Source organism: Mobula birostris, chromosome 13, assembly GCF_030028105.1.
Source record: "Mobula birostris isolate sMobBir1 chromosome 13, sMobBir1.hap1, whole genome shotgun sequence".
Classification (NCBI taxonomy): domain Eukaryota; kingdom Metazoa; phylum Chordata; class Chondrichthyes; order Myliobatiformes; family Myliobatidae; genus Mobula; species Mobula birostris.
Genome location: NC_092382.1, coordinates 72169483 through 72193729, shown reverse-complemented (window position 1 = coordinate 72193729; position 24247 = coordinate 72169483). Strand labels below are relative to the sequence as shown.

Here is a 24247-nt window from a genome sequence, read left to right as displayed (position 1 = left end):
TTTGTCACAATGTAACTCGTAGCGTATGATGTTGAGTTTGGTATTTCCTTTTTCAGTTATCTTTTGGTGAGCCACTTCCTCCGTTTCCACAGTAACAACCGGCCAGAACTACAACTAGAGTTGCACAGCTTTATCGCTCTTTGGTCACCTCCCCTCAGCGTAGAGACAGTGGCCACAGGAACAAATGCAACAGAGAGATAGGGAAGAAAGGATACTGTGAGCATTGACTGTATGGAATGTCTTACGCCATGGGCGCAATGAACTGAAAACTAACAAATTGCTGGTTGTGGCGATGGTATTTACACAAATCTGTTGAACAGTTTTGGATGCCCCAAATATTTCTGCAGTTAGTTTATATCTGTGTATTAAATAAAGAGGACATTTTGCTGTTGCAGGAAATTTAAAGCAAGAAGAATGAAATATAGGAAACGCTCGGCAAGTCGGTTGCATGTTGAACAGCCCCAATTGCGAAACTGGGCCTTTCACCATTTCTCCTTTCACAGCTGTAGCTGAGTTCCAAACATTTTATATTTTATAACATTACATTCAAAACATTTTGTTCCTGCTACACTGAGGGAAACATGGCAGCAAACTGAGCTGGGTAAGATCCCATACAGCAGTAAGATTGTGATCAAATGTGCTCAGTTTCGCTGCTGGAGACAAGCTAAAGTGTATCTGCATCCTCTCCCAATCTACCACTGGTGAATCAGCCTGACCACCGACCCAGGCAGAGAGTTATTGGGTTCCAGTTCCATCTCAGGTTATGAATCGGAAATGGCAGGAACGCCACGGCAAATCACCGGCACCAAAGCGTCGCAGGGCTGTGGGTTATCATATTACGATGCAGCCTCTGAGAATATGGGCAGTACATGGGCTTCCGTCCAGGGTGGTTACTATACAGGGGGTGACGACTGAAGACAGACTTAGCGAATGGATGCTTGTGACGAGTTGGATGTGTGTGTCAGTATTGAGACCTCTGTAATTAATTACTTAGGATACTTATTTAATATATGGATATACATTGCATGGTCAGCAAGTTTAATATTAAATTCGGAAGTCTGCTTGAGATTGCAACAGATTACAATGATTTTTTTTAATATCTTGGTCAGATATGGAGACGGGCTGTGGAATGGCAAATGGTTTTCAACTTGGACAAGTGAGGGATGGTGCACTGTGGACAGTCAAACCATGGTGGGACTGCAATAGTGAATGGCGCGGCACCGGGTGTTGTGGAACAGAGCAACATGGGTTACAAGTGTAGGTTTCCTGAAAGTGGACATGAAAGTGCAAAGTTTGGAAAAGAAGTCTTTAATCATGCTGGCCTTCATCAGTTGTGGCACTGAGTTTTGTTTATTTACATTTATATTTTTGCACTACTTATCAGTTGTTTTCGATATTGTTGTTTATTGCACTATGTTGCTGCCGCAAAGGCAACACATTTCATGACATATGCCAGGGATATTGAATCTGATTGTGATATTGCCATGGGAGACCAAACCCATCAGTCATATGAGCCCGTTTAATTCGGAACTGCAGCATCTGCGGGTTTGTTTCTGAGGCCCCGCCCACCGCTCCAAGACGCGAGATCACATTGCGCATGCTCAATCCCGGGCTGGGCGGTGGTTTTCTTTCCGGGAGCCGGCGGACGGATCTCTGTTTGCGGGGCTAGTACATCAATTTTCCAGCGGTGAGTATTGAGGCCGGTCCCGAGCGGGGACGTCTGATGTGTGAGTCCCGTTCACATCTCTGGCGGGATCGATCAGGGTTGTTGGATTCACACACCGAGCCGCCTGAGATGAGCCACCGCTCAGCCCCTGGTGCCTTGGTTCTACAAGCGGGACGAGGCAGTGATGCCGAGACTACACCATCCGTTCAGTTGTAACTGGGGAACTTTACCTACATCACGTGGTCCGGTAGCGGATCCAAACTTCACCTGGATCGATGCCTGGGGTCCACAGTTATTTTACATCATTCTGAGACACAGAGCGGCCATTAGGCCTGCTGTATTTTTGTAGACAGAGAAGGTTAAACAGAGTAATTGGACTTTCGGGACACTAATCCCCGTCTATGTGTAGTTTAATCTTTAGTCCATTCAGGCGACGGTGAAATCCTGATCTGTCATGTCCTCTTGGGGGAATTTCGACTTTCTATCCCATGCTAGGATTTTCCACAATGCGTCCAGTGTTTCCCTATACATGACCCGATTATTATATTTATTTATTTATATGACTATGTTTCATCATATTTTTCATTTATATGGATTTCTTGAAAAATGAAGTTCTCCTCTAGATTTCCCAAAGGAAGTCCCCAGCTGTCTAATATTCCTGCTCAATTAAAATGGGGAAAATCTTTATTTTTGTCATATACCGAGGTTCAGTGAAAACCTTGTGTTCGGCATTATCCGTGCAGGTCAATACATTACTGCAGTACACTGCGGTGAAACAGGGCAAAAGAATAACAGAGTAACAACTCATTATGGTTACAGAGAAAGTGCAATGCATTTGGACATATGGTGCAAGGTCACATCGAGTTACATTGTGAGGTCAGGAGTCCATCTCATCAAATTGGGGAACATTCAGTTTGGTTAAGGATCTGTCCTTGAGCTTGCTGATATGTTTCTGTTTTATTTGATCTCCGACTCGATGGGAGGCGAGAATTGAAAATGTCCAAGGCTGTGGGGATGTTGGCTGTTTTACTGAGGCAGTGGTGAGTACAGACAAAGACCATGAAGGGGAGACTTGTTTCTCTGTTGTGTTCAGCTGTGTCACAGTTCTCTGCTGTTTTCTGTCCAGCATGTATCTCATCAGCTCAATGGTATACATATATCAGCAACGCTTCTTCTAACCGTCGTCTTGATTGTAAATCATTGTCTTCCACCTTTTACCTGGTCGAGTTTTCCAGGAGTCTTTTTTTTATGAGCTGGACCTACAGAGGTTTAACGGAATACAACAGGAGTCAGAGTAAAAGTAGCCATTACAATTTTAGTTTCCCCGTTATAAAATGGCTGCAGTGTTAATCTTTGTCACAATGTAACTCGTAGGGTATGATATTGAGTTTGTTATTTCCTTTTTCAGTTACCGTTGTTGAGCCACTTCCTCCGTTTCCACGGTAACAACTGGCCAGAATTGCAACATATGTTGCAGAATTTTAATCGCTCTTTGGTCACTGCCTCTGAGCATCGAGTCAGTGGCTCAGGAACAAATGCAACAGAATGATAGTGGGAGGAAAGGATGCTGTGAGCATTGGCTCTATGGTTGTGGCTATGGCATTTGCACCAATCTGTTGAACAGTTCGGCAGGGGGGCATTAGGTTCCAGTTCCACCTTAGTTTATGAATGGGAAATGGCAGGATCACCACGGCAAATCGCCGGCACCAAAGCATCGCAGGGTTGTGTGTTATTATATTGGGAAGGAGTCTGTCAGAATATGGAATGGGCTGTATAGGGGCATCCGTCCACTTGGTAACTATATAGGTGTTTATTGGAAACTTCTCAGTCTGCAGTGAATCTGCAGATCTGTGCGATTGTACATTAGTTGTGGGGAAATCACCGACTACATCACCCATATCACCCAGTGGGATGTCATATCTGTACAGCGGGATCGATGACAGGAAGAAGAGGGTGATGACTGAAGATAGATTTAGCGAATGGAGGCTTGTGACGAGTGGGATGTGAGTGTTAGTGTTGAGACCTCTGTAATCCATTATTCAGGGCATTTTCTTGAATATGAATGTGCATGACATGGTCAGCAAGTTTCATACTAAATTCGGGAGTCTGCTTGATATTGCAACAGGTTACAATGATTTTTAAGGAGATCTTGATCAGTTATAGAGATGGGATGTGGAATGGCAAATGGTTTTCAACTTGAACAAGTGACGGATGTTGCATTTTGGACAGTGTGACCATGGTGGGACTGAAGTAGTGAATGGCGCGACAACCTGGGAGTACAAGTGTACGGCTTTCTGAAAGTGGACGTGCAAGTGTAAAGTTTGGCAAAGAAGGCTTTAACCATGCTGACCTTCATCAGTTGTGGCATTGAGTTTTGGGTTATGGGCATTATATTGTAGTTGTATAAATTGTTGGTGAGGCTACAGCGAGTATCATATACAGTTTTGTTCACCCTGTTATAGGAAAGAGATTAACCAGCTGGAGAGCGTATTGAAGAGATTGGTGAAGATGCTGACTGGACTACAGGGCCGGGTGAAAGGGAGAGATTGACCAAGCTGGATCTTTATTCCACGGAGCACAGGACAATGAGTGTGACATTGTAGAAGTTTATAAAATCAGGAAGGAGCATAGATAATGTGGCTGGTCGTTGTGTATTCCCCAGGATTCAAGATTCAGGTTGTTTAATGTCACTCCAGTGTACAAATGAAAGGGAAAACAAAACACACCGGATCTGACGCAGGAACAAAGCACAAAAACACAGAAAGATAAAAACCACAATTATAAAAACACTCAATACATATGATAGCTTAAAGCATTGATCGCATGTCCATGAAATGATGATAGGCAGAGGGGTATCTGGACATAGGATGACTGACAGGCAATCTTAAAATAGTGGTGATGGGGGTGTGGAGGAGTGAGTTAGTGGGTGGAGGTGTTGATTTGCCTTACTGCTTGAGAAAATAACAATTTTTGGGTGTACTGGTCCTGGAGGTGATGCCATGTAGCCTCTTCGCTGATGGGAGTGGGAAAAAATAGTCCATGGGCAAGAGTGGGTGGGAACCTTCATGCCGTTGCCGACCCCTTTCCCTCATGCACTATACATAGAGATCTCTTTGCAGCCTCCCCAGAAAGTCGAGATGTTGGGGAGCGAGCTTTCCTGATTCTGTGAATTGTGTTCTGGGACCATGAGGTTTGAGATGCGCATGCCCAGGAGTTTGAAACTGCTTCCAGTTTCCACAGCTATGCTGCTAATGTAAAGATGTTTGCCAGTGGTGCAAGTTCTCCTGAAGTTGATAACAATCTCCTTTGTCTTGCTGACATTGAAGAAGAGGTTATTTGTATGGCACCAAGCCTTGAACTCTTTTCTCTTTATGCCATCTAATTGATATTAGTGTTGGACCTCTCCATTGTCGTGACAACGGCGAACTTGACCATGTGATTACCCGGGTATTTGGCCGTGCAGTCCTGTGTGAGCAGATTGTACAGCAATGGGCTCAGCACACAGTCTGTTTTGAGGATGATCTGGAGGGAGGAGCAGTTGTATATCCTGACTGTCTGAATCCGTTTTGGTTAGCAATTCCCACAGCCAGTTGCAAAGTGGTGTGTTTAGACGGAGAAGTAGGAATATGTTCACCAAGGTCTAGACATGTGTGCACGCTGCGGGTGTAGTTGGTCTGGCATGTTTTTGGTCCGGAAACCGTACAGTGGTAGCATCTTGACAGAGACCTTGCGTCAGCTGTTATTAGAGAAAGTGGCTGCTCACCTTGGGGTGTTGGGGGGGTGAGCTTTCGTGGCTGACTTATTCTGTGTGCCTGGAACTATTGTTTAAAACGTCGGGGGCGGGGGGAGGTCACTGGTACAGTCAACACCGTTTTTTTCCTAAAGTAGTCTTGAAGTCCAGTCAAATATGCCAAGGTTTGTTCCCCGGGGTCGGAGAGTCCAAACCGAAAGGGCACAGATACAAAAAAGCTGAGAGACCGAAGAGACCTGAGAAGTAATCTCAATACACAGAACTAGTGTGTATATGGAATGAGCTGTTCAGTGTCTGCATCGTTGGATATCTACCTCAGGTTCAGTATTCTCACCGTGCCTGGAAATATCCGCTCACTGTCGCCTATATGTGAAAACTCACTGTCGCCTGTATGTGAACAGTTGTATTTTAAAGAAACACTCAAGATGCTGGAGACCTGAAATGTTTGAAGCCATTCTGACACAGGTTGGAGTTGAAGCTTAACATTGTTCCTCTCTCCACAGATATTCTTTATGTGTTGAGTGTTTCTTGTATTTACAGTTTTTTTTTTAGAACATTACATTGGAATGATCCTGGGAAATGGACTTGTGTAGTAGGCTCAATTTAAATTTGTTCTATTACAGCACAGAAACCGGGATTTCGGCCCATCTAGTCTGTGCCATTCTTTGCCTTGATCCATCCACGTGCACCCAGACCATAGCCATCAATACCTCCCTCATCCATGTACCCATACAAACTACTCTTAAACGCTGCAAATGAACCTGCATTTATTGCTTCTGCTGGGAGCTGGTTCGCATTCACATCACCCTCTCGAGTGAAATAGTTCCCTCTCAGACTCCTCTTAAATATTTCAATTTTCACCATAAGTCCACGACCTCACCCAACCAGAGGGTCAAAAGCCATATGCATTCACCCTATTTATACCACCATATGATCATATAACTCCAGCATGGGTTACCAAACCTTTTTTTATGCCATGGACCATTACCATTAACCGAGCGATCCTAGGATCTTTCCTCATTCTCCTGCGCTCCAGGAATAAGCTTTCTAACCTGTTCAACCTACCCTGTAACACCGTCCCTTCAATACCAGCAATATCTGTGTCTGCCAGGGCTCCTGCATCCTCTACAGTAGGCTGCCACAAGGTCCAAGGGACACATTGTAAGGCCTTGGGGAATTGTCTATCCTAATTCACCTCAAGACGACAAGGTCCTGTTGTGTAATCCGTATACAATCCATGACTTGATTAACTTCCCACATTTCTATATTTGTCTCCCAAGTAAACATAGGCAGAGAGAATTCATTGAAAATCTCCCCCATCTCTTTCAGCTCCATGCCTAGATGAGCACACTGATCACCAGGAGATTTTTTGTGAAGGTTTGCAGAGAAGTAAGGAAGCCACAGGTTTTCTCAATAAATCATCCTGCCTCCAAATTGTCTATTATTCGTGGGAATGTGCTCATTACAGTTGTTGTTTACAAAAATTCTGGAATGAAAAATTGTATCTATGAGGATCATTTGGTGTCTCTGGACATGTTCTCGATAGAGGGATGGTGATTTCCGGATCAGGAAACTCAATGAAATCCTGAGCTCTGGATAGAGTGGATGAGGACAAAATGTTTTTAAAAGTAGGGGAGTCTCGGGTCTGAGATCACAATCTCAATCTATACAGTTGTATCTGGGGACCTTCCCTTCGATCCTGCTGTCCAGTAGCAGGATCTGAATTTCACCTGTATTAATGCCCGGGGTTGACCGTAGCTGCATGTCATTTGCAAACACAAGAATATGATGGAATGTTTAACCACTTAATTGAACAAAGAACGAAACGTCATGGTTATCACCACAATGCATTGTGCGATGTCTCTTATAAATATCCCAGAGTTGACATTTGGAACAGAGAGGCCGCACCCAAAAATGATCTTTGATTTTGGACCAGCTTCTGCTGGAAGTTCTGTAGAAAATGAACTACCAACAAATTTTCTTGATGTACTTCGAGGCAGGGTTGAAACAATCAGTGAAATTTTAAATTGATTGAGTGTTCGGTATTCATCTTTGTTATAAGGAAACTCAGAGCATGTGAGGTTGAGTCTGTTAATTATTTTTTTCATTTAGTTTTGCTGAGCCACTTCCTCCATCAGGGTAACAGCTCACCAGAGCTGCAAGAAGTGTTGAACATTTTTATCGCTCTCTGATCACTGCCCCTCAGCAGAGAGACTGACCTCCGGCGCGGCTGTGGATGTGAGGATATCTTGAGCATATGGAGTATATGATGTCTGCGTTGGAATGGAGAGATAACTAATAAATGTAGGGATTACATTCATACAACTCTGTTCCGAATGTCGCAAGCATCTTGCAATCAGTCAACAATTCTGCATCATGTACTGCATCTTTTTTTCTTGTACTGAAATTGCAATGTTTTATTTGCAATTTTATATCAAGACATTTTGTTCCTCTTACACCACGGGAAATACGATGGGCAATTGCGCTGCTCCAGATCCCACTCAACAGTAAGAAAATGAACGCATGTGCTCAATTTATCTTGTGGAGATAAGTTAAAATGTATCTCCCCACCCGCTGGTAACCTACGGCCCGGGATTCCTGGCTTATTAAGGTATCATCAGGTTCCAGATCTATTGTGGGATGGAGGGGAGTGTAAGTTTTGGAACTGGGAATAGCCGAGACACTCAAGAATTTAACCGACACTAGGAGTCCTGGCATGGGGACTCCAGCAATATAGAACTGGCAGTGGTTGGGCTCCAGCCCAGGTTTGTGCTTCGACAGATGGGGTAAATGTTTCTACTTGTGCAATGAAGCAGAAGTCTCTGGTCCGGTGGCTGGATATTGGTGGTAGTGAAATAACTGACTACACCTACCAGTGTGAGATATGGTGAAGATGTACTAGAGGGGCCGAGTGGCCTGCTCCTGTTTCTGTTCTCTGTGAGTTTAAAGATAAGACATAAACAGACATTGCTTGGGTCTGCAGGATGTCCCAGTGGGTGTTGTAAGGACCGGTGCTTGGAGCCCAGTTGTTTCCAAACTGTGGCAACAATTTTGTAAGTAATGCTGAGGATTGATAAGGCACTGGTGAGGCCTCACCTTGAGTATTGTGAACAGTTCTGGGCTTCTTATGTAAGAAAAGATTCGCTGACAATGGAGAGAGTTCAGAGAATGATCACAAGTATGAATCCGGGAATGAAAGGGTAATCATATAAACAAAGGTTAGTGGTTGTGCGTCTATGCTCGCTGAAAATTAAAGGGATGAGGGGGAAATCTCATTGAAACCTTTTGAATGTTGAAAGACCATTCTAGGTCAAGGGCAAAGTCTAGGACAAGAAGGCACAGCTTCAAGATAGAGGGGCGTCCATTCAAAAGAGAGATGCAGAGAAATTTCTTTATCCAGAGGGTGGTTAATTTTTGGAATATGGTACCACAAGCAGATGTGGAGGCCAAGTCTTTGTGTGTATTTATGACAGAGATTGATAGATTCCACATTGGACATGGCATCAGAGGTTACGGGAAGAAGACCTGGGAATGGGGCTGAGGAGGGAAAAAAGGATCAGCCATGATTAAATGTCAGAGAGGGCCCGATGGGCCAAATGGCCTATTTCTGCTCCTATATCTAATGGTCTTACCTTTGTTATTGTTATATACCAAAGTTCAGTGAAAATCTTGTATTGCAGATCATCTATTCAGATCAACACATTACAACTGTACATTGGGGTGATATAAGGTAACAGTGTAACTGGGCTTGGAGGTTAGTTGTTCTCAAAATGTGTCAACAATTTGTCTGAGGGACAAATTCAACATTTCCAAGTCATTGACAGAAAATGTATATTTATCTATTATAAATTATGTAAAATTTGTATTTCCAGATTATTAATGACACAGAATCGCATAATTTGTGTTCCGTGTGTTATCTGAATGTACTTGCCTGTGATGCTGTTGCAAGTCAGTGTTCCTCTGTACCTGTACCTTCCCATACTTGCGCAGTTGGTAGTAAGTTCAGCAGAATCTGTGAAATCTCAGTGAGATTTGATTCATGATGATCATCTTGGCATCTCGTAAGTAAAATGTTAAAAATATAGAACACAGAAATCTACAGTACCTATCTAAGAGTCTCTTAAAAGACCCTATTGTATCCGCCTCTACCACTGTCGCTGGCAGTGCATTCCATGCACTACCAATCTCTGTGTGAAAAAACTATCACTGACATCTCCTTTCTACCTACTTCCAAGCAGCTTAAAACTTTGCCCCCTATTTCGACCCTGGGCAAAAGCCTCTGGCTATCCGCACGACCAATGACTCTCATCTTATACAACTCATCAGGTCACCTCCTGTCCTCCGTCGGTCGAAGGAGAAAAGGCCAGGTTCACTCAACCTATTCTCATAAGACATGCTCCCCAATCGAGGCTGCATCCTGGTATATCTCCTCTGCACTCTCTCTATAGCACTCAATCCCATGGTGATGAATGCCAACACACTATAATAACAACGTCAACCTGTGCAGCAGCTTCCAGTGTTCTATCGACCCGGACCCCGAGATCTCTCTCATCCTCCACAATGTCAGGAGTCTTGCCATTAATATTATATTCTGACTTCAAATTTGACCTACCAAAATTAACCAATTCATATATATTTGGATTGAACTCCATATGCCACTTCTGCCTCCTACCGATGTCGCGCTGTAACCTCTGACAACTCTCCAGAATATTCACAACACCCCCATCTTTTGTGTCATCAGCAAACTTGCCAACGCACCCTTCTACTTCCTCAGCCACGTCATTTATAAAAATCACGAAGAGCAGGGGTCCCAGAACTGATCCCTCCGGAACACCCCAGGTCACCATCCTCCATGCAGTATACGAACCGTCTACAACCACCCTTTATCCTCTGTGGGCAAGCTAATTCTTGATCCAGAAAGCAATGTCTCCTTGGATCCCATTCATCATTACTTTCTGAATGAGCTTGACATGGGGAACTTTATCAAATGCCTTACTGAAATCCATATACACTATATCCACTGCTCTACCTTCATCAATGTGTTTTGTTGCATCCTCAAACAATTGTCAGGTTCGTAAGCCATGGCCTGCCCTTAACATAACCGTGCTGACCATCCCTTATCAGATTATGTTTCTTCAAATGCCCATGAATCCTGCCTCTCATGATCTTTTCCAACAACTTGCCTACTACTGAAGTAAGACTCATTGGTCTATAATTTCCTTGGTTATCTCCACTCCCTTTCTTGAACAAGGGAACAACATTCTGAACTTCCAAACATCCTATTGATGATGCAAGGATCATCGTGAGTGTCTTAGCAATCTCCTCTCTCGCTTCCCACAGTAAAAGTCTCGGCGACTTTTCTAACTTAATACCTTTCAAAAGACCCAGCACGTCCTCTTTCTTAACACTCAAGCGGTTCAGTCCTCTGTAAGCCATTCCCACAAGTGCCAAGATCCTTTCCACTGGTGAATACGGAAGCAAAATTTTTTAGATGATCGGCAGATTGAGAACCATCTGCTGAGAATATAGCCGTGTAATCTAACCAAATCAAGTTGCCGTTGCTGGCGGTCCCACCGATTTGTTATAGTTGCATGATGTCCCTCAGCTCCAATAATGATTGTTACGAATGTCGGTGATATGCATTCGATCCCTTATTAGCAATCAGCAAACATACAATCTTGAGGCTTTGAAACTGAAGTGTACCGAAGTGTAAGTTCTGCATATTTGAGTGGATAATAATGGAGGTATGACATCCGTCAGTACCCAGCTATGTACTGCACAGAACAACGCACAAATATGTACCTGATTCCCTTCGCGTTTACCACACCCCTGCTGATGCGACTTGTTATATAAAAAAAATCATAAATACGCCACACAGAATACAATGGAGATAGAGAACAGATACATGTCTCCTACACACAGGCTCAGCTCTGATAGAGTCTCCCACCTAAAATATTAATAGTCTGTCTATTTTTTTTTGAATAATACTAGCATTTTGTCATATTTATGTTAAAGATTGTTATTGTCATCTTGATTTTTTTGGATGTATGGCGGGTCTACATTGTAATTAACAGGGTGCCATGTAATTGTCTGATAATAGCCAGGTGATATGCTCAAAGTAATCTTGACCGCAGTTTAAGTGCTAATAACGGTTGTAAAGTCCGGCTGGAGATACTATGGTGGTTCAGGACAAGATGTCGTGACGCTGTGGGTGAATTTGCATTATTCAGGATGTCAGAGTGTTTCTATGTAGACTCAATCCATAATATTGCCATAGGTATCAATGCCAGGCGACGTTAAACTGAAAGGAGACGGTGAGAGTCAGGTGTGACTGAGAAATCTGTATAATTCAGTGACGAGAGGAATACATGTCCCATTGGTCAGCAGAAATGCTTCACCCCACACTGTTGTAACACTTGTCCATTACACACTATAGCGCCACCAATGGTAGGAGGACCAAATCAGTGGGTGCTGTCTGCTCAACCTGCCTTGCCATTCCATTGACACATCGCTCCCGGTCCAGAAAAACAAGATTGCTACCAAAAAGGGAACTGCCTGCAATATAGCCAGTAGATACCCTGGAGAATCTCGGCCCAGTGTACAATCCATGCATAGGGCAGGAATGGGTATTGCGTGACTGTGGAAGGATGGGCGCAGGTGGATCAGACCATATCAGGGCTTCAGTGGACAGGCCCATGATGTTTAGAAGTGTTTGCCTCAGTTGAAAATCAAGACAGTGTTCTCCTTTAAACCCCAATGAATGTTTGACCCTCCTGTTATTTTTATTTTTTTTTATTACAGAGCAGCAAAAACTTATCACACCCGTCCTAAAGATGGGTCAAGGTGCGAGCAGTGAAGAAGTTCCAGTGACGTCAACATCGGGAAAGGGCACGGGTATGTTGGTGAATTATTTTAATTTATGAATACTCTGCAGATTCTGCGTCTGGGTTTAATTCATATATTTGTGAAAACTGAGCAGAGAGATAAGAGAGAGTTAACATCTCTGGGGAAACACAGTCACACATGGAAGGAATACATGTACCGTCTGCTCCTGCTCCTCGAATAGATTGTGATGCACATGAACATAGCGAGTTATTCCAGAAGACAAGACATTCTGCAGATGCTGAAGGTTTTGGGCAACAAGAAGACACACAAAATATTGGTGAACTCAGCAGGTCAGGCAGCATCCATGGAGAGGAATAGCATATGACGTTTTGAATCAGGACCACAAGGAATAGAAAGTAATGTGGCAATAACTAGAATATCTGTTCCCTCATTTGCAGTCCGATGAAGGGCCTTGGCCCGAAACGATGATTGTTTATTCTCATCCATCGATCCTGCCCGACATGCTGAGTACCTCCAGCATTTTGTGAGATATCCCAGAGGTTTACTGAGGAAGCGGTTGACCAGGCAGGCAGACAGTAACCTAGAGCAAAGCGGTGCTGTTGGGCAGTACCAGGAGAGTGAGGGTGATGGGTTACTACATTGTCAGAAATAAGTAGAGTCCTTTCCAAACAGGGAGGTATATTCCCGGGGACACGAAAGAGCAGCCTTTCACAGATGGAACTATACCCCTGGCGCCCCCCCCCCCCACCTCCCGGCCCAAGCCCGATCCTTCCCCGACATCTATATAGATTAGATTAAGAGCACACTCAGTCCTCTTTTTATTGCCATTTAGAAATGCATACATGCATTAAGAAATGATACAATATTTCTCCAGAGTGATATCACAGAAAACAGGACAAACCAAAGACTAAGAACGACAGAACCACATAATTATAACATATAGTTACAGCAGTGCAAAGCAATACCATACTTTGATGAAGAACAAACCATGGACACGGTAAATAAAGTCTCAAAAGTCTCCGAGTCCCCGATAGCAGGCGGCAAAAGGGAGAAACTCCCTGCCATAAACCTCCAGGCACGGTCAACTTGCCGGTGACTTGGAAGCAGCCGACCACAGCCGACACTGAGTCCATCCGTCCGAACACTTCGAACTTCTGACCAGCCTCTCAGATGCAGCCTCGCGAGCGCACCCTCTGCCTAGCGCCTTCGACCTCTCCCGGGTCGCTGAAACACGCAAAGCCGAGGCTTTCGGGGCCTTTTGCTCCGGAGATTCCTCATACCACATAGTAGCAGCGGCCATGAAGCGGGCATTTCAGAAGGTTTCCAGATGTTCCTCCGTGCTTCACGTCTTTCTCCAAAAAATCAAAATTGTGCACGGTCCACTACTTGACAGATAGCAGACATCACCACCGAAGTGGCCGCGCGCGCTGCCGTCGAGCCACCCTCTGCTCCTCCTCCTATATATATTGGTCTGTGTTTGGCGATCTTTAGGTTGCAGAGAGAAAGTTACTAACCAACGCGGAGTCAGTAATTTCTTTAATGCTCCTCATTTTCCTTCACACGTCCGATCTCAGTGATTACCGAGCTCCTGGCAGGTTGGGACGATTTCCAGCTGCTGCAGTTGACGGACTTCTACCGGGACAGGCTGCAGCAGGCGATGGAAGGAGGGGTGCACGGAGTGAGCCTGGCGTTAACGGCCGAGAATCAGTTCAGCGGAGAGGAACATCGGGTGAGTGGGAGGGAGGATATTGTACATACAATCACAAACCTGTGAATCTGAACCAGTGATAGAAAGCGGTGAAAAAACCCTGCGAATGGTGGGAGCTGCTCGATGTTCAGAGTGAGTGAGAAGTAACAGATCTGTGGGCTTACAGTAGAAAACGTCGATTTTTACAGTAGGTAGGTCGCATCCGGAGTTTCTCCGATTAGCGGACGATTTCCCTCCACGCCTCTCTGAGGTAGTGGGGGAACCGCGTACGAGGCAAGTTACACAGTAGTTTGCCATTGCCTTCTGCCGGGTGAGTTTCCAAAGAGATCACCAGCTCGTAACCCAGCACGGATGGAAAGCGTGCAGGGGTGCCGGTTGGATTCGAACTCGGGACCTTTTATCCCGAAGTCCGACGCTGATGCCATTACGCCACCGGCATTATGACAGGAAATTTCAGTCTGGGAAGAATGTACAGCGTGACAACAGGATGTCAGTGAGAACTGGGACATCATCAGTGAATGCCACAGAAGCTCTATTGTGTTCTGTTCTGGGTGGAGATAATTCTGATACAATCCGTAACTGCAAACAGTGTGGATTGGGGAGTGCTACCATTCTGTAATGTGTAATCACTGAATAAACTTCCACTAGAAAAGACAAAGGAAAAGCATTGGGTGTCAAAGGAACACTCACAATGCGCTGGAGGAACTCAGCAGGTCAGTCAACATCAGTTGAAAATATTAGTCGATGTTTCGGGCCGAAATCCTTCGTCAGGACTGAAGGAAGAACTTTGGGGAGGGTTTGAAGAATGCTTCTAGTTGAAAAAAAACAGTAATTTTAAAGACAAAGGGATGGGGGAGGGGAAGCAGGGAGGTGATTGGCAGGAGAACAATGCGAAGTAGTAGAAGGAGGTGGAACTATGAGGGAGGGGATGTGTAATAGAGGTGGAGGAAGGGAGGGCGAGGGAATTACTGGAATTTGGAGAATTCTATGTTCATACCAAGGGGCTGGAGACTACCTAGACGGTCATGAGGTGCTGCTCCTCCAACCTGAGTTTAGTCTCTTCATGGCAGTAGAGGAGGCCATGTATGGGCATATCTGAATGGGAATGGGAAGCAGAGTCGAAGTGGGTGGCTACCGGGAGATCCTGTCTGTTGTGGCGGACGGAGTGGAGGTACTCGACGAAGCGGTCCCCCAATCTGCGTCGGGTTTCACCGATGTAGAGCAGGCCGCCCCGGGAGTACCGGATGCAATAGATGACCCCAACAGCTTCGTAAGTGAAGTGTTGCCTCGACTGGAAGGACTGCCTGGGGCCCTGAATGGTGGCAAGAGAGGAGGTGTAGGGATAGGTGTAGCACTTACGCTTACAGGGATAAGTGCCGAGTGGGAGATCCGTGGGTATGGACGTGCTGATAAGCGAGTCGCGGAGGGATCGATCCCTGCGGAAAGCGGAGAGGGGTGGAGAGGGAAAGATGTGCTCAGCTGTGGGGTCCTGTTGAAGGTGGCAGAAGTTGCGGAGGATAATGTGCTGGATCCAGAGGTAGCGAGGACAAGGGGAACTCTGTCCCTGTTGTGGTGTCGGGAAGATGGGGTGAGGGCCGAAGTGCGGGAAATGGAGGAGATGCGGGTGAGGGCATCAATCGGTAATCCGCTGTCATGCTGGCAGTGAAGGAATGAAGATGAATCACATCATCTTTTCTGCAACTTCTTTGAGACTACTCACTCTGTTATAAAATCCCTTCTGACTTCTTTCTTCCTCTGTGATCGTTATTTTCTAATTTCTGTTTTACACAGTCAAATACGGTAGGGAATTATTTATGCATTTGGAGCCACGTCAATGAAGCGGTCACAGACCAGCCAGGATCTCATTGACTGGTGGACCAGGTTCACGGTGAATGTCCCTTCGTGTGCTCTGCACTCAGAATGTACAGTCCATGTCCAGACAGGATCAGCACCCGTCCGGGTGACTGCTCAGTGTGATCCCGTTACAGAGCACATCATTTACTTCTCATTCTCTGTGTGAATCTGTCAGTCCCCAATATGTTCACTGTTATTCTTCACAGAAAATCTCTGATCTCGCTGACAAGGGAGAGCGGGCGGACAGTTCTAAACTCCTCCTGAGCATGGTGATGGAGAAAGGCTCCCGCGCCCGGAGGGTGATGTGGGAAACCTTCGTGAAAATGCGGATTGGTGTCCCAAAGTTGGACAGGATACTGAACGAAATACAGGAACGTGGTGAGATAATATCACAGATAAACTTATTTTTGGATTTAAGCACTATCCACTTCATAATTTTACACATTTCAATTCCTCAAATTGTTTAAATCCGAACAGGTTGTGTTCCGGTCCATCGACTCGTCCCCAAGATTCCCAGAGAGCTGAAAGGTAAGCATAGATCCAGCTGTTTCCACCAAATGTTAGTATTGTGTAGACACATATCGTTATTGAGCTACGGAGATTTGACCGGGTAAATGTTGGCTCCATAACACAATGCACATTAAGATGCATGGGAACTGTTTGTTGGAGGGAGAGTTTTCACAGGACAGTATGAAGAACAACTCAGAGAGCTGGGGAGATTTCTGAAAGGGATCACACCTCTTTGGGTCCTGGAACGACAGATACTTCCACCGGGGTCAGAATGGAGAAGAGGACGATCTGGAAGAGTGAAATTCTCCGAAATCTCTTCACTCCGAAAAGTGAAATCCTTCCAAGAAAGCCATCCAACCCTGGAACAGCCCTCATCCTGTATCACTTTTTCTAATTTCCTCAGATAGTAGAGGTCATTATTTTTTATTTTTAGAATCCGTAGTCCATTGTAGTTCTCGTCACGGAATAACAATGACAGCATTGATTTAATGAGAAATCAGGTAACACCTCAACTAGTCTGCTCAACCACAAAACAGCAAATGAATCCCACTCTGTTCACATCTCCACCCTCCTAGTGCAAACACTGCGACAGTTATCCGGTTTAATTTCCCACTCAATAATCCTGGGGAGTCCATCAGGAGGCAGTGTTATTGAGTCTGAGATGGGGGACAAGATCCTCAGCTCAGTCCACAGAAGCTGAAATTCATATGTGTTGGTGCTGTGTGATGGACACTGTGGTGGTAATTAGGACAGAGAAACTAAGAATGTGCGATTGCGGCAATTTGCCTGCTAACTTATTCTTCACTGTTCTTCATGTTGTTTGCCAAGGGAACAGGGATGATAGTGAAATTCCCACACCCATTTCTGAATAGGAAATATATTCTCTTCCTGATTATTGAAGAAAATCATTTCTACAATTGTCACATTCTCTAAAGTAACTATTTCAACAATCAATGTTTTCCTACGTTATCTATCTCACCCAAGTACATTGAATGGAGAGCCCACACTCTCCTAGCAGGGTCCTGACAGACCGTGAGACCCCATATGCTCTCAGCGGTGTCCTGAGCCTGTGAGACCCCACCCATCCGTGACAGGGTCCCGACACACTGTGAGACCCCACACAACCCTTACAGGGTCCTGACACACTGTAAAGCCCCACACACCCCTAGCAGGTTCCTGACACCCTGTGAGACCCCACACACTTCTGTCATGGTCCTGATACCCTGTGAGGCGCCACACATCTCTGGCAGTGCCCGACACACTGTGAGACCCCGCACACCCCCGACAGAGTCAATACACACTATAAGGCCCCACACACCCGTGACGTGGTCCTGACACACTGTGAGACCCCACACACCCCTGATAGGGTCACTAAACTCTGTAAGGCCCCACACACCCCTGGCAGGTTCCTGCCACCCTGTGAGGTCCTCACGCCCCTGCAGGTTCCTGACAAACCATGAGACCCCACACAACGCGACAGGGTCCTGACACACTGTGAGACCCCACAAATCCCTCACAGAGCCTTTGACACGTTGTGAGAATCCACACACCCGTGACAGGGTCCTGACACACTGTGAGACCCCACAAATCCCTGACAGAGCCGTTGACATACTGTGAGACCCTACACATCTCTGCGAGTGTCCTGACGTGCTGAGATCTTGCACACTCTTGACAGGCCCTTCGAACTCTGTGAAATCCTGGACACTCTTGACAGAGTCCTAACATACTTTCACACGTCCTTTCAAAAGTTTGTGTTCAGCTGTAGTGTAGCTGCAATGAACTGCTCCCACACTTCATCCAGACCCTGCCTTACATTGACATCTGCCTTTCCTTAATTCAGGACCTTAATACTCAGGGTATCTCCATCCCTTTCCATAACTGAGACAGATGGTCTTTATGTCCAGAATACTTTCCCACTGACACTCCAAACACTTGCCCAGCTACATTATCCCCTGCCTAGTGGGGTCGAAGGAAGATACAGATTAGACTAATAACTAAATAACTAATTACTAAATGTGTGCAAGATAGTTCTTTGCAGCAATACATAGATGCACCAACTAGAGAAGGGGCAGTGTTAGATTTTCCTGTTACGGAATGAGGTAGGGCAGGTGAGGGAGGTATGTGTTGGGGAGCACTTCAGGTCCAGTAATCACAATACCATTAGTTTCAATATAATTATGGAGAAGGATAGGACTGGACCCAGGGTTGAGATTTTTGATTGGATAAAGCTAACTTTGAGGAGATGCAGAAGGATTTAGAAGGAGTGGATTGGGACAATTTGTTTTATGGGAAAGATGTAATAGAGAAACGGAGGTCATTTAAAGATGAAATTTTGAGGGTACAGGATCTTTATGTTCCTGTTAGGTTGAAAGGAAAAGTTAAACGTTTGAGTAAGCCATCGTTTTCAATGGATATTGGAAGCTTTGTTCGAAAAAGAGAGGGATCTACAATAAATATAGGCTGCTTGGAGTAAATACGGTGCTGGGGGAATATAAAGAATGTAAAAAGAATCTTAAGAAAAAAAATAGAAAAGCTAAAAGAAGATATGAGGGTGCTTTGCCAAGTAAGGTGAAAATAAATCCCAAGGGTTTCTACCGTTATATTAACAGCAAAAGGATAGTGAGGAATAAAATTGGTCCCTTACAGAGTCAGAGTGGACGGCTGTGTGCGGAGCCAAAAGAGATGGGGGAGATTTTGAATAATTTCTTTTCTTCGGTATTCACTAAGGAGAAGGATATTGAATTCTGTAAGGTAAATGAAACAAGAAGGGTAGTTATGGAAAGTATGATGATTAAAGAAGAGAAAGTAATGGCGCTTTTAAGGAATATAAAAGTGCATGAGTCTCCGCGTCCGGACAGGATATTCCCTAGTACCTTGAGGGAAGTTAGTGCGGAAATAGCAGGGGCTTTGACAGAAATATTTCAAATATCATTAGAAACGGGAATGGTACCGGAGGATTCGCATATTGCTCATGTTGTTCCATTGTTTAAAAGGGGTTCTAAGAGTAAACCTAGCAATTATCGGCCTGTGAGTTTGACGTCAGTGGTGGGTAAATTGATGGAAAATATTCTTAGAGATAGTATATATAATTATGTGGATAGACAGAGTCTGATTCGGAGCAGTCAAAATGGGTTTGTGAGTGGAAGGTCATGTTTGACAAAACTTACTGAATTTTTTGATGAGGTTACTAGGAACGTTGACGAGGGTAAAGCGGTCATGTTGTCTATATGGACTTTAGTAAGGCCTTTGACAAAGTTCCACACGGAAGGTTAGTTAGGAAGGTTCAATCATTATGCATTAATATCGAAGTAGTAAAATGGATTCAGCAGTGGCTGGATGGGAGACGCCAGAGAGTAGTGGTGGATAACTGTGTATCAGATTGGAGGACGGTGTGTAGCGGTGTGCCTCAGGGATCTGTACTGGGTCCAATGTTGTTTGTCATATATATTAATGATCTGGATGGTGTGGTGGTAAGTTGGATTAGTAAGTATGCAGATGATACTAAGATAGGTGGAGTTGTGGATAATGAAGTAGGTTTTCAAAGCTTGCAGAGAGATTTAGGCCAGTTAGAAGAGTGGGCTGAAAGATGGCAGATGGAGTTTAATGCTGATAAATGTGAGGTGCTACATTTTGGTAGGACTAATCAAAATAGGACATACATGGTAAATGGTAGGGCATTGAAGAATGCAGTAGAACAAAGGGATCAAGGAATAATGGTGCATAGTTCCCTGAAGGTAGAATCTCATGTGGATAGGGTGGTGAAGAAAGCTTTTGGTATGCTGGCCTTTATAAATCAGAGCATTGAGTATAGGAGTTGGGATGTAATGTTGAAATTGTACAAGGCATTGGTGAGGCCAAATTTGGAGTATTGTGTACAGTTCTGGTCACCGAATTATCGGAAAGATGTCAGTAAAATTGAGAGAGTACAGAGGAGATTTACTAAAATGTTGCCTGGGTTTTATCTCCTAAGTTACAGAGAATGGTTGAACAAGTTATGTCTTTACTCTTTGGAGCGTAGAAGGTTGAGGGGGGACTTGATAGAGGTATTTAAAATTATGAAGGTGATAGATAGAGTTGACGTGGATAGGATGCAAAAGCAACAAGTTTGTTGTAGTAGGTAACTTTAACTTTCCCCTGTGTTGCTGATGACCTAACATTCTCTGTCCCGTGTTTCCTTACTGCAGGAATATTTTAGGAATTTCTGATAGTGGGATTTGTTCTGGGAATAAGGTATGTAATGTGTGAATTAGAGGAGAGGCCATACTGCACCTGGTATTTGGATGTAATGTCATAGTCCGGTCCGTGAATTCCGTCTTCCGGTTCACGTCCGGTCCATAGTTCCTTGCTCCGGGATTTCTGGTTCCACCCAGTTTCTGTTGTGGGCACATGTTTCTCGTTTTGGGACTCAGACCTAAATACCTGTGCTAACCAGGGATACCCGGCTGGACTGCTCTGTTCCCCTCCTTGTCTGCACCCCCACCCCCGCCTGACTCTCCGCCTGGATACCTCACCTGACTCTCTGCCTGCTCACCTAGCCTGGATACCCCGCCTGTACCGCTGAAGCCTTACCGCCGGAGCCTTACCGCCGGAGCAAGACTGGAGCCTTGTTAGGTCAAGATAAGGAGCTGTCTTTGGTTTTGTGGAATTGTGTCTCTGTGTCCACGCCCTCGCTAGAGAGTGAGGTGGGGGGGGGGGGTCCGGCCGTTTGCCGCCACCTTGTGTTGGGATCCGTCTCTTCATGTTCAGTGTTCTTTGTCTGAGTCCCTGCCCTACGTCCTGTTCCCAAGGAGGGGTCCCGGCTCTGTGTTATGTGTGTGAGTCCCGGCCCCACGTCCTGTTCCCAACGAGGGGTCACGGCTCGGTGTTCATTGCTCCTGTCTCTTCTAGTCCAAGGCTCCATGCTCCTGAAGTCCCTCGTCCAGTCAATACCTAGTCCAGTCCTATCGGAGTCCTGTCCATGTGCCTTTAACTGTCCTTATGTCTCGCCCTACCCAGGAGTTCCACACCAAAGTCATGTCCAGTCCTATAGCCTCGTCTTGTCTTTGCCTAGTTCTGGAGTCCGAACCCGAGTCAAGTCCCAGGTTCTGGGTCATTGCCCAGTCTCTGGCTCGGAGTCCATATCCAAGCCTCGAAGTACTTTAGCCTCAAGACCAAGACCCCAGCCGGGAGACCTGAAGACCAAGACCCTAGCCGGCAGCCAAGCTCAAGATCCAAAACCCCAGATTCAAGACCCCAGCCAGCAGCCAAGCTCAAGATCCAGGACCCCAACCAACAGCCAAGCTCAAGATCCAAGATCCCAGACTCAACCCTCAAGCCTGTCTCCAAGCCTCTAGCCTCAAGAACCAGCCTCCAGACTGGAATGATGTTATGTCCATGCCTGCTTCTGGAGCCCAAGCCCGAGGCAAGACCCTGGTTCTGGGTCCTTCTCAAGTCTCTGGCTTGGGGTCCAAGCCCCAGTCTACGTTCTTGTCCCTGCTCCTTGTCTGTATCCTGTCACATCCCTATTCTAGTCAAGTCCTGTTTCTTGTACTTCAGTGTCTGTCTCGCATTTGGGTCCGTTCCCAGCGCCCCCATTGTGACATGTAAGCCTACAAGTTGCTTAGGTTTCAGTGGTGAAACCTTTGGGAACAGTGAACACGACTCCTCTTTATGAATAAGGAGAAGGCTGCAGCTTATAGAAACGTAGAAAACTTACAGCACAATTCGAGCCCTTTGGCCCACGATGCCGTGCCGAACATGTATTTATTTTTGAAATTACCTAGGGTTACCAACAGTCTTCCATTTTTTTTTTCTGAGCTCCATGTACCTATACAGGAGTCTCTTAAAAGGCCCTATCATATCCGCCTGCACCACCGTCACCGGCAGCGCATTACACGCATCCACCACTCTCTGCATAAAAAAAAACATCTCTGTATCTCCTCTGTACATACTTCCAAGCACCATAAAATTATATGCTCTTGTGTTAGTCATTTCATCCCTGGAAATAAAGCCTCTGACTATCCACACGATCAATGGCTGTCATCATCTTATACACCTTTATCAAGTCACCTCTCATCCTCCGTCACTCCGAGGAGAAAAGACCAAGTTCACTCCCCCTATTCTCATAAAACGTGCACTGCAATCCCGGCAACATCCTTGTAAATCTCCTCTGCTCCCTTTCCACAGTTTCCACATCCTTCCTGTAGTGAGACGACCAGAAATGAGCACAGTACTCCAAGTGGGGTCTGACCAGGGTGCTATATAGCTGCAAAATTACCCCTTGGCTTCTAAACTCAATCCCAGGGTTGATGAAGGCCAAAGCACCGAATGCCTTCTTAACCACAGGCTCAACCTGCGCAACCTGGTCCTATGGACTTGGACCCCAAGGTCCTTCTGATCCTCCACACTACAAAGAATTGGGTGTGCAGTATTGGGTGTGGGAAAGATAACTTGGGGGAAGGCAATTAAGTGGCAAAGGTTTAGATTGGCAGCAGCTCTTGTTGGACAAATCCCCAACTGGCATGATTATATTAGCTGAGCAGTATTTGGGTCCGGCGTTTTCCAAAAAAGGACTGAAGTCAACGACGGCGGTGCCTGTGGATCTTGAAGAGAGATGTTGTACATTTAGTCTGAAAGGGAGAGATGAGTTTCACGACACTGCAATGAGACACTGGATTGTGGAGAATGAAGAGGTGTGTCAAAGAATCCATCGAGATATAGATCAGCTGCAGATGTCGGTGGGCAAATATCAGCTGGAGTTTAATCCAGAGAAATGTGAGTTGCTGCAATTCAGAAGACCAAATGTATGGGGGAAGTATGGAGTAAATGTCACGATCCTGACATTATTCATGTTTGCAGGGATCTTGATGTCCATGTCCATAGATCTGGAGACAGGTAGGATGAGTTTATGGGGACATCATGCTGGCACCAATGTTGTGGGCCGAAGGTCCTATTCCTATGCTGTTCTATGCAGGTCCTGTGACAGCTGAAATCCTGTAACACCTGCTACCGAAATTCCTAGTCTCTACTCTCTTCTTTACCACCAGATTTGTAATCAACATGGTTTTCAAACTTGTATTTAAATTCATAGACCAGTAGCATCTCCCCTTTCTCCCCTTTCCACAGACGTTGTCTGACCTGTACTCACATCTACACTCCCGTCCTTCTACAGCTGTGCTGCAGAGGGCAGGCCAACATGCTGCGTAACTGTGGCAGACTGGAAGGCTCTACAACGGGTCATCAAAACTGCCCAACGCATCACCAGCACCCCCAGCCTACCTTCCATCAGGGACGTATATACAGAAAGGCTCCGGAAAAGAGCCAGCAGCTTCAGGAAGGATCCCACTAATCCTGCCTGTGGTCTGTTTGCCCCTCTCCCATGAGGGAGGAAGTGACGTAGCATCCACAGCAGGAGCACCAGACTCAAAACCAGTTACTTTCCTCAAGCAGTAAGACTGATCAACACCTCCAATCACTAAGCCACCCCTCCACAACTAACAACCCCTACCCCACCACTAGCACGGTTTTAAAATTTTCAGTCAGAACCACCTGAGGTCAGAGTGACTCCTGTACCGTATATATTTATATTTTTGTGTTTTTCATTGCATTCTTTATCTGAGTTTTTTTTGTGCTACATCAGATCCGGAATAACAATTATTTCCTTCTCCTTTACACGTATCTATCTTGAATCTTAAATTTGTTAAGTATTTGCAACAAACACTTGTTAAGAGACATGAGACTGCAGATCTGCCGTCTCAAATCATTTTCCTGAGGAACTCAGTGAGCTGAGCAGCATCTGTGGTAATGGGGGTGGGGTGGAATTGTCTGCGTTTTGCGTCAAAATGCTAACTGCCTCAACCTCCTGAACAAGACATTGACATTTTCTCTCCCAACCATCCACCCACAGTGCATGTACTGATCAACAAAGCTACTT

The 24247-nt window shown here is 45.4% G+C and overlaps 1 protein-coding gene across 3 annotated transcripts in view; it reads left to right on the top strand.

Moving 5' to 3' along the window:
• The first annotated feature begins 1604 nt into the window (after nt 1-1604).
• Nucleotides 1605-24247, top strand: part of LOC140206973 (NACHT, LRR and PYD domains-containing protein 12-like) — a 33877-nt gene continuing 11234 nt past the window's right edge. Inside the window, exons 1-5 of one of the 3 annotated variants that reach the window (XM_072275283.1) lie at nt 1605-1687; nt 12219-12311; nt 13838-13992; nt 16032-16203; nt 16303-16353. In XM_072275283.1, the coding sequence (XP_072131384.1) occupies nt 12251-12311; nt 13838-13992; nt 16032-16203; nt 16303-16353 (439 nt within the window). In that variant the 5' untranslated portion in view covers nt 1605-1687; nt 12219-12250. Of the gene's footprint in view, nt 1688-2582; nt 2707-12218; nt 12312-13837; nt 13993-16031; nt 16204-16302; nt 16354-24247 lie in introns of those variants that run through there. The other 2 variants (XM_072275284.1, XM_072275285.1) reach the window with 2 other exon arrangements.